The sequence below is a fragment of the Sceloporus occidentalis genome, unplaced genomic scaffold (genome assembly GCF_023333645.1).
Source record: "Sceloporus occidentalis isolate IW3139 unplaced genomic scaffold, rSceOcc1.0.p SCAF_6, whole genome shotgun sequence".
Lineage (NCBI taxonomy): Eukaryota > Metazoa > Chordata > Lepidosauria > Squamata > Phrynosomatidae > Sceloporus > Sceloporus occidentalis.
Genome location: NW_028316986.1, coordinates 43764698 through 43777156, shown reverse-complemented (window position 1 = coordinate 43777156; position 12459 = coordinate 43764698). Strand labels below are relative to the sequence as shown.

Sequence of the window (12459 nt, the reverse complement as noted above, 5' to 3'; positions counted from 1 at the left end):
CGATATTATATTTGCTGGTTCTTTTAATACCTTTGGATGTAGTTCATCTGGTCCTGGAGACTTATATTCGTTTAGATTAACCAGGTATTCATGTACTATCTCTTTACTTATTCTGTGCTGAAATTCCCCTATTCTGTGCTCTTCTCCATTATCCTCAGCTTGAGCACCCTTTTCCTTTTATGAGAAGACTGAAGCAAAGAAGGTGTTGAGTAATTCTGCCTTTTCTCTGTCCCCCGTTAGCATTTTGCCATCTTCTCCACACAGTGGCCCTACCGTTTCCTCCTTCTTCCTTTAGCTGTGGACATACCCCCAAAAAGCCCTTTTTGTTGTTCCTAACCTCGCTAGCAAGCCTGAGTTCATTCTGCGCTTTAGCTAGTCTGACTTTACCCCTACATGTACTTGCTAGTTGTTTGAATTCCTCTTTGGTGATTTCCCCATTTTTCTATTTCTTATCCATGTTCCGTTTAAAACTTAGCTCAGTTGAAAGTTCCTTAGTCATCCATCCTGGTTTCTTGAGACATCTCCCATTTTTCTTACTCAATGAAACTGTTTGAAATTGTGCCTTCGGTATTTGAGAAACTCCCATCCATCCCGGACTCCCTTCTCTTTTAGTATTCCTGACCATGGGATCACCCCCAGTATTTCTCTATGTTTACTAAAATCGGCTTTCCTAAAGTCTAGAATGCATGTCTGACTATGCCTGGCTTCTCCTTTCCTTTGTATAACATACTCTAGGAAAACATGATCACTCCCACCTAAGGATCCCACTACTTGCACTCCATTAACTAGGTCATCCCTGTTGTTTAGGATCCGAGCCAAAATAGCTGATCCCCTTGTTGCCTCTTCCACCTTTTGGACAATGAAATTGTCTGCAAGGCAAGTGGTGAGGATTTGGCTGAGTTTGACTTCCAGCAAATATCAGGATAGTTGAAGTCTTAAGCATAATTCTGACTAACTCAGGAACAGGATTTGTAGATGCTAACTTCTCTGGTTTCAATCAACTATTAAACTTCATCAGATAAACATGTTTTTATCTTAACCATTTAAAATCTCTTGCAGTACTTGTCGTTCTATATCAGATACATTTCCTTCGAAGGTAAGTTAGCAGAGTGGTTTCTGGATCCACATTTTTCTCCACCACCTGAAAGACAAGAAACATCACTTCTGAAAACTTGTCTATGTCTATACGCTACAGCTAACATTGGAAACAAGATAAATTATGCCATGTACCAGAAATTGATAGCATTTGGGGAGGTCAGACAATTCTGACATTTGCCAGTAAATCTCCCAAATCATCACATACCTTGATAAACAGACATTTTTCTGCACAATCCTCAGAATTTCATTATTCATTATGTTTCATTATTATTGTCAGTGGCATTTAGGTTCATTTCCCCTGACCCATGGCTTTTTGAAATTTTATCTTGTTATCTTTATTTCTATTTCTGTTTATGAAAGTGATGCTGTCCATTAGTGGAAAAAGTAAACAATTGTTTGTCTTAAAATTAAATGAAGGCATGATGTTGTTATGGAGGTTCTCAAATTAGGGCTACAAATGAAGAAATGAAAAGTGGGCAGTGGCCCATTCCACACGAGCAAAAAATACATGCTTGGCACATACTAGGGTTACAAAAGGGCATCCCTTCTGGACACCCTAACCCTAGGACATGCCAAGCACGTACAAAATGACGGCACCCTTTCTACATGGGCACCACCATCTTGATGTCACGGATGCTTAGCGTCCGCACATTGCGGCTCACTTATGACGCCGCAAGTGCGCCATTGGCGCCTTGTGGTGTCATGAGCGCACTGCCAAAAGAAGCCAGTTTTTGGGGCTTCTTTTTCGGCCATAGGGAAGCATCGCCACTTGGAGGCTGAGGCTTCCCCGTGGCAGAAACGGAGGCGCCGGCAGACCGTCCTTTTTGGGTGGTCTGTAAAGTGCCAATGTTTCCCTGGAAACTATTCCCAAAGATGTGTCATCCTGTCGAGAACCATCATCATATGAGGGTCAGCATCATATAGTGGTTTGAGTGTTGGACTAGGACTCTGGGAAAACAGGATATTCAATTCCTTCTCACCCACAAAAATTCACTGCATGACCTTGAGAAAGTCACACTTTCTCAGCATCGGAGGAAGGCAATAACAACCCCTTTTGTACAAATCTTTCCAGGAAAACTCCATGATAGGTTCACCTTAGGGTCACCATAGGTCAAAAACACACAACAACAACAACAACAACAGAGGGACAGCCAAGTTTACCTTCCTTTTCAGATTCAAGACAACATTCCAGAACCTTGCAGTAGTACAAGCCTTTGTTCAGGCTGCTGCAGATATTGCAAAGCTAAGGGATGCGGCTCATATATTATGTCAACATCAAAGTGGTACATTTCTTCCTACATTCAGTGAAATATAGCTAGGGCCTGAGTAAACAAGTTTATTTATTGCTTCAAGGTAGACTTTGTGGCACCTGAACTTACACTGAACTCCTAAAGTCTTGGCTTAATACCTCGTTTGGCTGTGCCATTCCTACTTCCAGCCATTTTCCTAATGGAAACGTTTTTCAACATTTCCCTATAATCGATTCTGCTGTCCAGTTGCTGCTTTCCTATCACTTGTATTTCCTCACAGGCTAATTCTAGGTATCTACAAACAGTAGGTTGAACAACTTCCTATGAAGCATTGGTTACATTCTTAGAGATTTTCTGCCATTTCTAAGTGTTCCACAAGGACTGAGCCATCACACAGTTCTCTTCTCTCTTTCCAAAGTGAACCCTAGTATCCATAACATATTTCAAAATAAAAGAAATTTTACAGGCCAAGTACATGTAGTGACTTTGCAAAATATAATAGGCTATATAGTCAACAGATTTTCTGTGTGTTTATGGGACACTGGATGTTACATATTCTGTTTGTCGTGAATCTTTCTGTTGTATAAAAACCAAAGTAAATACACATTCAGACTAGAGCTGGGGGTTCAACCAAAACAAAGAAATCATAAAATCAATCCAGTGATCATAGTATAGTATCATAGAATTGGAAGAGACCGCAAGGCCCATCTAGTCCAATCCCCTGCCATGCAGGAAATCCAAATCAAAGCATCCCCGACAGATGGCCATCCAGCCTCTGTTTAAAGACCTCCAAGGAAGGAGATTCCACTACACTCCAAGGGAGTGTGTTCCACTGTCGGACAGCCCTTACTGTCAGGAAGTTCTTCCTAATGTTGAGGTGGAATCTCTTTTCTTGTAGCTTGCATCCATTGTTCCGGGTCCTAGTCTCTGGAGCAAGTGAAAACAAGTCAGCACCCTCCTCCGTATGGCATCCCTTCAAGTATTTAAACAGGGCTATAATATCACCTCTTAACCTTCTCTTCTCCGGGCTATACATCCCCACCTCCTTAAGTCGTTCCTCATAGGACATGGTTTCTAGACCTTTCACCATTTTACTTGCCCTCCTTTGGACACGTTCCAGTTTTTCAACATCCTTTTTGAATTGTGGCGCCCAGAACTGGACACAATATTCCAGGTGGGGCCTGACCAAAGCAGAATAAAGTGGCACTATTACTTCTCTTTATCTAGATACGATACTTTTACTGATGCATCCTAAAATTGCATTGGCCTTTTTAGCTGCCGCATCACACTGTTCACTCATATTCAGCTTGCGGTCTACTTGGACTCCCAGATCCCTTTCACACGTAGTCTCGTTCAGCCTATGCTGCTCTATGACAGTGGTGGCGAAAGTGTGGTCTTCCAGATGTTGTTAGATGACAGTGAAAGGAAAGGAAGTCAAACAGCAGTTGGAACACTGCACTTTGCTGGATCTGCTTTTATATAAAGCATCTTGATCTTTTGTGTAAGCCATCTTTATTTAATTCTTAAAAATCCAAATATGTGGACAAATAATTTCCTGGCAATTTAAGTTTAGGAATACAGTGACCTATTGTGGTGTTCTATTTTTGATAAGCCTACTTCAGTTACTATCCTTTCTTTGCAAGGGTATTTACCTTTACTGTACCTAAAAGAAGCTGTTACATGAATTATCTGCCTACTCTGTAGAGGTGTTTTCCCACTGTAGATCACCATTGTCCAATATAAGTGTCCCCCCTCAGCGAGTGGCAAAGGAAGCCATTTATAATAGTGGTAGTGGTTTTCAGTTTTTCTGAATGCAAAGGGCAGAGCAGAAGAGTGCTTTCTATGAAATGGAAGCTACTTTGATTCTTTCCCCTTAAATATTCCTCACTTTTATACTGAGGAAGGAGATTATTGTACCTGCAAATCCTGCCGAGATAGATGTAGGATTGAAAAGTGAAAAACAGGTGTTATTGCATGCAGCTGAAGTTGCAGACAGGTTACACTTTCCTGGCCTCAGCTGCATGTGATAATACCCGGTTTTGACTTTTCAATCCAGCGTCTATCCTGGCAGGATTTGCAGGTGTGATAATCTCCGAATCCCAGCTGGATACACTACGGTGAGAGTGTCTAAGCATGTCTTTCCATTGCAGAAATAATGCAGTTTGATACCACCTTAAGTGTTGTAGCTCCATCTGAAGATGCCAGCCACAGATGCTGGCAAAACGTCAGGAATAAACCCTTCTAGAACATAGCCACATAGCCCAAAAAACCCACAAAAAAACTATGGATGCCGGCCATGAAAGCCTTCGTCTTCTCCTAATGTTTTGGCTTGAAATTGTAGGCCTCCACAGAAGGCAACAGGTCACAACCAGAATTTAAAAATATATAATTCAAATGAAAGTGTTGCTCTTGATTCATCAAAAATTTCACCAATGACATTGAAATGTGTTGTTTTAATTGTTAAATAACAATAGCATTTTAATCAACGATTGCCATTTGTCATGATTTAATTAATTACTGGCCAACTTTGTATGTGTGTATGTGTCTTAAGGGCACCTGTCCACTATGACAACCCCATAAACTTCACAAGATTTTCTTAAGCAAGAAATACTCAGAGGTAGTTTTGGCAGTTCTTATATCTGAACTATGGCCCACAGCAGGCCAACTTAATAATCTTAATTTTTTTAATCATTTGGCAAATTCATTTTATATAAAAATAATAATAAGAAGAAGTCAATTTTCTTTAACTGCTCAACAACATTTGAGTTCTAACACTGTTTCTGAACTCTGGTCCCAACACAGCCTTTCTGCTGTTGCCTCTTTCTATGTTCCTGGCCATGGGAACTGTGTTTTTGCTAGGTCACTCAAGGCAGCATTTGCCCCTTAGTAAACTGCAGTCTGAAGCATTTTCTTTAGTCTGATTTACTTCTTGGTAACTAACTAGAGTAATGATTTGCATCCACACCATACTGGTGGCTGGAAAGAAACATCAACCACTACTACTCCCAAATTTTACACATTTCCTTCCTACTTTTAAGATGTATTGGATGGGAATAGATGAGAATTTTATTTCATTTCTGTAAAAACTTTCTAACATTTTACACAAATGCAACAGAAAGATTTTCACCATTTGAACGTGGGAGAAAGCAAAACTGAAAGGCTTGCCCATTCCCAGTATACCTGAAGGTGAGTTGGGGGTTTTTAGAACTGAGAATTCTTAATCTGAAGATTTCCACACAACTAAGCATTAAGGGTGATTAATTTTGTTTACTCTTAACTATTCTCTTTAGCAGTACTTTGAAACTTTGCCCTTAGGTTTAATGAACAAAATTCCTTCCTGCTTGTCTTCCTGGCTGTAGGACATGGAGTTCTCTTTTGTTACTAACTGATTATGTAAGTACATTTCTTAAGCACTTGCGTATTGTGATGTAACCATGTGCCCTTGCATATTATCATTGGATAAATGTTTTCATTGATGTTTATTTAGCCTAGAATGGGAGGAGAGACAAAAGAAAGTACTTCTGAGCATAGCACAGCTCACTGCCACAGCATAACAGCCACTAGATCAGATGATTTTGTTAGAGGAGGATAGGACTTATTTAGGGGCAACGGATCTATCAACTTGGCTAATGCCCTTGAGATGAGAGTCCATACTTCAGGGGAATATCACATTCTTTTGAAGCAGAAGCTCCAAGGTTCAATCATTTCTGGGCAGGGCTAGAATCCTTCCTGAAACCCTGGAAAGCTGAGCTAGATAGCAGAGCTATGTCATCAATACTGGGCTACATAGACTAGTGGCCTGATTCAGGATAAGGCAGTTTCCTTCTTTATGGTATTCAAAGTGACTATTTTTCTGACCACTTTCTACTGGGCAGCAAAAAGTAAGAGAAGGTAGTTGTTATGTGCCCTCAAATCAGCTGACTTATGATAAGCCCGACATATGGTGTGGGGGTGGATATGGGAGTTGTTGTTGTTGGCAAAACGTATTATTATTCTTAGGCTGAGTTACTGAAGCTTGTCCAAGGTCATCTAGTGAGTTTCCATGAGCAAAAAAGGATACAAATGCTAGGCACTTGGAGTCCTAGTCCAGCACTGAAACCACCATCTACACTGGTTTCATTAGGGAGATGGTTACTGCTTCTCAGTCCTTATGAGCTTTCCTGAATGCACCAGACAATTGAAGGTAGAGACTGCTCTACACTGGTTGTTCATGCAACCCATAGGACATGTTCAACAGCATGACCACAATTCTAGTGGAAATATTTTTGGTCTATTTAGAGTCCAACTATGCAATGCATTAAAAATGTCTGACACCATCTTGTTTTGTTATCTTTGCTTACAACAACATGTGAGGATCTACATGTTGTTACAGAAGTGGGGTTACAGCAGGAAGAGATGGCACTCTTTTAACTTTTTATCCCTATACTTTGATCTCATTGAAAATCCTCTTTGAAGAAAACAGCATCCCTATGAGCCGTCACTATGGTTTGGAAAGCTAACTGCTTAAATTACTTTTTCCCACTTCTCAAAAACACATTAATCAGCTGTTTTTATCCACTATCAAATGGCATTGCCATGCTACCACAGGACAACAAGAAACATGCTGATTTTACATAAAAAAATCAAACAGGTGCTTAAAGCACATCAAAGTTGACTGATTATCGCTATCACTTGTATTCCTCTATAAAAGTCATATCTTATCATTTGCTCCCTATCATTCAGCTCTCCAAACTTAGAAGTCATACACAGCAAACAATACTGTTTACTGCAATGTCAGGCTGCCAGGAGTACAGACAAAATAACCTTTCCCATCGTGCTGCAGTGCAACGTATCATGTTCTGTTCCAGTTTTTCAGTCAACATTCCCAGGAGGTGTGTTGAAATGCTCCACCCATACTTTCCACCCGTACTTCCAGCCTCTTGTTCCGGCAACGTTACACAATGACAATCCATTCCTTTCCAAAAAAATTTTTTGCAAGAGTCCAGCCTTGAGAGGTGCAGGTTATCAGGACAAAACTAAGAGTTTTCTGTGGAAATTTGTTCCTACTTTAGTAAGCAGATGAACAAAACAAATTATCTTTTAAACATGACTCTCCAGGGTGGTGGATTAATATTTGATGCACTTGAAGAAACTATGCAGACAATAGGTAGATCATGTAAAAAACAAGCTAAAAGGAGAAGGCATATGGTAAAGGAAAATGCCCCTCATTAGAAAAGTCAGATAAGGCAAAAAAAAAAAAAAAAGCAACCCTAAGGGAGGCCCTTTTTTCTACCCCACCACCCTCACAGGCACATCTGCACAAATGCAGAAGAGATCCTTCTCAGTTTCTGCCTTCCAGACTCTGAAACATCCTTCCCAGAGAGGTTAGACAGGCACCTTCCCTGCAATCATTCCACAGACAGGGGAAGGCCATTCTGCCTTTGAAGACTGATTGTAGAAGGCCTGTCCTACCTAATCAATGTGCTGGTTTCTATTTGTTGTGCGGCTATGAGAAATAGAGTGTGTGTTTGTATGTGTGCATGTGTGCCTGTTTGCTTTAATTTTTGTTTTAACTGGTTTTATTTTTTTGACAATTTATTCACTTTTTTTGCATTTTGCATTTTTTGCATTTTGTGAATTTTGTGAATTTTAACTATATGTTACATAGAGGCATGTTCCTGGGCCCTCCCAGAACCCTAGAGGGCATTTGGGGACAAAAAGGCAAAAATAAATTTTTGAAATTGTTGGTTTGATCCCTGAAGGGTCCAAGCAGGTACCAAACATGTGGAAATGCCACATACAGTCCTAGACACCATTTCTGCAGAATTCAGAGCAAAAGAAAAAAATTCCAAAAGCATATTTATTTTGCCCAGGTTTTTTTACCCTTTTGGGCCACAAAAATTGCCCCACTTTGCCCATCCCTTATCTACACTGATGCAGAGAATTTGCTACCAAACTATATGTGTGTGTGCCTTCAAGTTACCTGGAGACCTATGGCAACCCCATGAATTTCAGAGGACAAAGCTTGTTTTCTGCTGTTCCAGAGACTCAGACACAGAGCAATGAATTCAAACTAAAGGAAAAGAAATTCCACCTAAATATAAGGAAGAATGTCCTGATGGTAGGAGCTGTTTGACAATGGAATATGCTGTCATGATGTGTGGCGGAGTCTCCTTCTTTGGAGGTTTTGAAACAAAGGCTAGATGGCCATCTGTTGGGAGTGCTTTGATTGTGTATTCCTGCATGGCAGGAGATTCGACTGGATGGCCCTTCTGCTCTCTTCCATCTCTATGATTCTATGAATCCCCCAAACATCTATGCTCCCAACAAATCTGGCTGGAGGATTCTAGAAGTTATGATCTCCCCACCCAAAAAATAAATAAATAATCCCAAGATATGACTTTCCTTTCCTTTATTTTCCTTTTCTTTCCAGTGTAATACATGTAGAATGGGCACTGAAGAGATATGAGAAACTTGAGATGACAAAATTCTTACCTATCCCCTTCCCACATAAGCAAAATCCCAGCACAGATATTCCACTTTGCTAACCAAATCCTCAGAGCCACCTAGGGCCAAAGGACATGTCTCTGTTAGGAAAGAAGGTGACAGCAGATCAGCTCTGTGATTTGCTACTATAACTCAGCCCCATCTCCACCCCCAGCCCTTCCCAACTTGGCAGTGCACAAGGAAACTCTCCAGAGCTGCAAATACACAAAGGTACAGCTATCTCTTTATGAAAATACTGTGCTGTGTAGCACTGAGGTGTCCCATCTCTTTTCTAGGACTTGTCAGCTGAAAACACAGGCAGGGAAACTGAATTCTATAATTTTGAATCAGATTAATGCAAACTCTTTATAGCAACACCAAAAAAGAGGTGCTAATTTGATTCAGTTCATGTCTTGCAATCCTGTGGCAAAGCCAAGCAAACCTGACTACTTGAACATAAGCGTATATGTCCTGTTGTTAAAATTCATAAGAAATTGAATAATCCACCTGTCACCCAGCTGTGGCACGCAGTTATTTCTGTAGTAATTGCTAGCACTGATCTCTCTATGCAGTGTGGGAATGTGTTGTGGGTTTGTGGAGGATGCTTTATTTGCTTTTATAATTTAATTTAGTGTGAGTCAATGTGGCAGCAATTGCCTGGTGCTTTTCAGACAGGAAACATTCAAGTTTCATTTATTTCTGGTTTTACAACGAACATTCTGAAGCATGAAAAATAGTTATTTCATTTATATTTTCTGAATCCTCTTGTCACAAAAGGCACAGAAAGTAATTGGAATGCATGTCATTTGCATGCATGCTATTTCATTGAACAGGCATAGATAGATAGATAGATAGATAGATAGATAGATAGATAGATAGATAGATAGATAGATAGATAGATAGATACCTCTGTGTTGTGTTCTAATTAAGAAATTATGAATTCATATTACATTAGTGCCCACTTCCATATTTTTATTTTGAAATATGTACCAATTTTTGTCAATTTAAAATTAAGAACCAGCAGTTTCCAAACTGAAAAGCAGTACTGATTGTTGTGGTTGTTACTATTGCCGCTGCTGCTGATTTAAAAATATTAGAAGCCATCCTACAAATAGACATAGGAGCAGCTATCTGCTTGGTCAGCATGTTACCATTCCTTCCTTCTATCTTGATTAGTACCAAGAGTTTCATAAAATAGGTAGGGGGCAATGCTAATACATATTAAACTGTATACAGTTTTAACAGAGAGTGTACTGCATGGTTGTACAGCCTGTTGAAGCCCGTGTGTGTGTGTGTGTACCTGGAATATAAACAAAAAAAATTAATGTGGGGTCTCCCTACCTTCTTGCCATTTACAAAGAAGACCAATTCATCCTTCTTTTCTGAAGCCATCCTGTGCACCTTCTACACTTCACCCAAGAGAAGTAGGGCTAAGTCCCAGATCACTCTGTTTTTGAGTAGCCCCAGGACTGCAAGTTTCTGAATCTCAGAGATGCCAACCCTAGCAATATGAGTAGTCCTTTGGAATCCTTATTTCAACATTAGTGCCCTGCAAGAGTCCAGGTTATATAAGAGCCACCCTGAGGCGTGTCAGCTGCACTTGGCTGTGCCTTCCTGCTCTAATGATAGCAGAGGAGAAACTGAAAAGAATAAAGTCACCACCCCTTTCTATGGCATGAGATTAGGCTGAATCATGCTTCAAGTATAGCGTTGCTTATGTAGATATGGACAGTCAAATCTTGGCAGGAGAATGGGTTGCCGGCAATTAATGCTCCTGTTCCTTCAAGGACCAGGTAGATTTTCTAACAACCTGTTGCTTACTTCTGCCATGATGGCTTTTAGTTAATGTACACCATTCAATATACCATCCATCTAGCTTGCAACAGCTTCATAACTTATTTTTCTAACTAAAAAGCTTGTTAAATAGGGGATTTCATGCCTAGTGAATCATACATTCATAAACATGCAGTTTGTGTGGTGCTTCAAAACCTTGCAAAACTATTTAACAAGCATAAACAGATGGGGAAAATAAATGAGCATGTTTCAATGTAGGAACTGATGTCTGTATCATATGTCCTTCAACTTTGCTAAAATAAATAAATAAATAGGGGTACTCTGTCTCCAATCCAAACCTGTTCTAACCGCTCCATGATTAATGATGGAGAGAGGCAATTTGGTCCATTGGAAGCTTGGGCCATTGATTATTCAGTCATTTAATTAGACCAGTGGTTCTCAACCTGTGGGTTGCAACCCCTTTGGGGGTCGAATGACCCTTTCACAGGGGTCACCTAAGACCATCAGAAAACACATATTTCCAATGGTCTTAGGAAATAATTTTATGGTTGGGGGTCACCACAACATGAGGAGCTGTATTAAAGGGTCGCAGCATTAGGAAGGTTGAGAACCACTGAATTAGACATTCCCGTCATCTAGGTGCATTCAATCCAGCCTATATTTAACCTGAAACATCATGAGCCAGTTGTTTCTTAACCTTCCTGCATAATTATCACAAATGAGCCCTAGCCAAGGGCTGGCATAGGAATTCTGGTAAAGAGAGAGGAAGTGAAGCAACATAGTAGTGTGTAGGCATGATTTGTATGTGTTATGCACAATGCTACAATACACCTGAGCATTATCCTCACTTTGATCTTCTGTATCACATTCAGTGTTTTGCTTCTGGTGTCACATTCAGCGACATTTAGAAATCTACAAACAGTGAGAGGAACTTAGAATTTGATTGCACTAATGCTGAACAGAAGATGTATCATGAACTGCAGCAAACGAGGAGGAACATTTTTAAAAAAAAAAACTTAGGAAGAAAGGGTGAAACCAAATAAACCTATGACTGTAGAATGTATTAAATGCTTTGTGATATCACCACCTTAATCATAACACTTAAAGTTTCACAAAACTAATTGGAAAAAGGGTCCTCTATCATCAAGAATTATTTTCTTCATCTTGGTCAATAGCAGTGAAAAATTTGGCGAACTGCAGTAGGGTCTGCTGAGATTATCTTTGGTTTGGAAGGGCAAAGTGGCTATGCTTGATCGAGTTTGTGGATTCCAGAGGAGCCTTACCTGAATGGTTTGTTTTATTTTTCTCATTGTTATCAACCAGTTTATTCAATAAAGGAACTTTTGCATTACCTTCATTTTGTACTCTGTGTGTATTACTTTCAATCTGCAGTTTGTGTTTGGAAAAAAGCCCAGATAGTTTCATATCACAGAAGAGATAGACCTGATTACTCAAAAAATTTATAAGAGATTTACTTCTCTGTAGTTTCTCAATGAGCAGAACTGATATTTGAAATAGGTATTTTTAAATACAGACATACTTAGTTAACAAAGGCACGTTATAGATGGGCCCATAGAGGCGCCATCGTCACATATGAGGGGCAGCGCTTTTAGATGCCCCTCGCCTCTCGCACGTGATGAGGGCATCAAAATGGCGGCGCCCTATACAGATGGGTGCCACCATTTTGACGTGACGTACGCTTAGTGTTTGCACATTGCAGTGCAGTTGTGATGCCGCAAGGGTGCCATTGGCGTCTTGAGGCATCATAACTGCACTGCAAGAAGAACCTGCTTTTTGCGGGTCCTTTTTGCTGCGCGGAAGAGCCATGCGGTTTGTTCGCTACGGCTCCTTC

The 12459-nt window shown here is 40.2% G+C and overlaps 1 protein-coding gene across 3 annotated transcripts in view; it reads right to left on the bottom strand.

Annotated features, from left to right (window-relative positions):
• Nucleotides 1-10335, bottom strand: part of LOC149310680 (xanthine dehydrogenase/oxidase-like) — an 86181-nt gene extending 75846 nt beyond the window's left edge. For all 3 annotated transcript variants that reach the window (XR_016281699.1, XM_089529532.1, XM_089529533.1), the window contains exons 1-2: nucleotides 10155-10335; nucleotides 1084-1141 (exon numbers count right to left, since the gene is read on the bottom strand). Coding sequence is in view for 2 of the 3 variants with exons in the window: in XM_089529532.1 (XP_089385658.1) it covers nucleotides 1084-1141; nucleotides 10155-10205 (109 nt within the window). In the remaining variant the exon portion in view is untranslated. The remainder of the gene's footprint in view (nucleotides 1-1083; nucleotides 1142-10154) is intronic.
• Between the last annotated feature and the right edge of the window lie 2124 nt (nucleotides 10336-12459).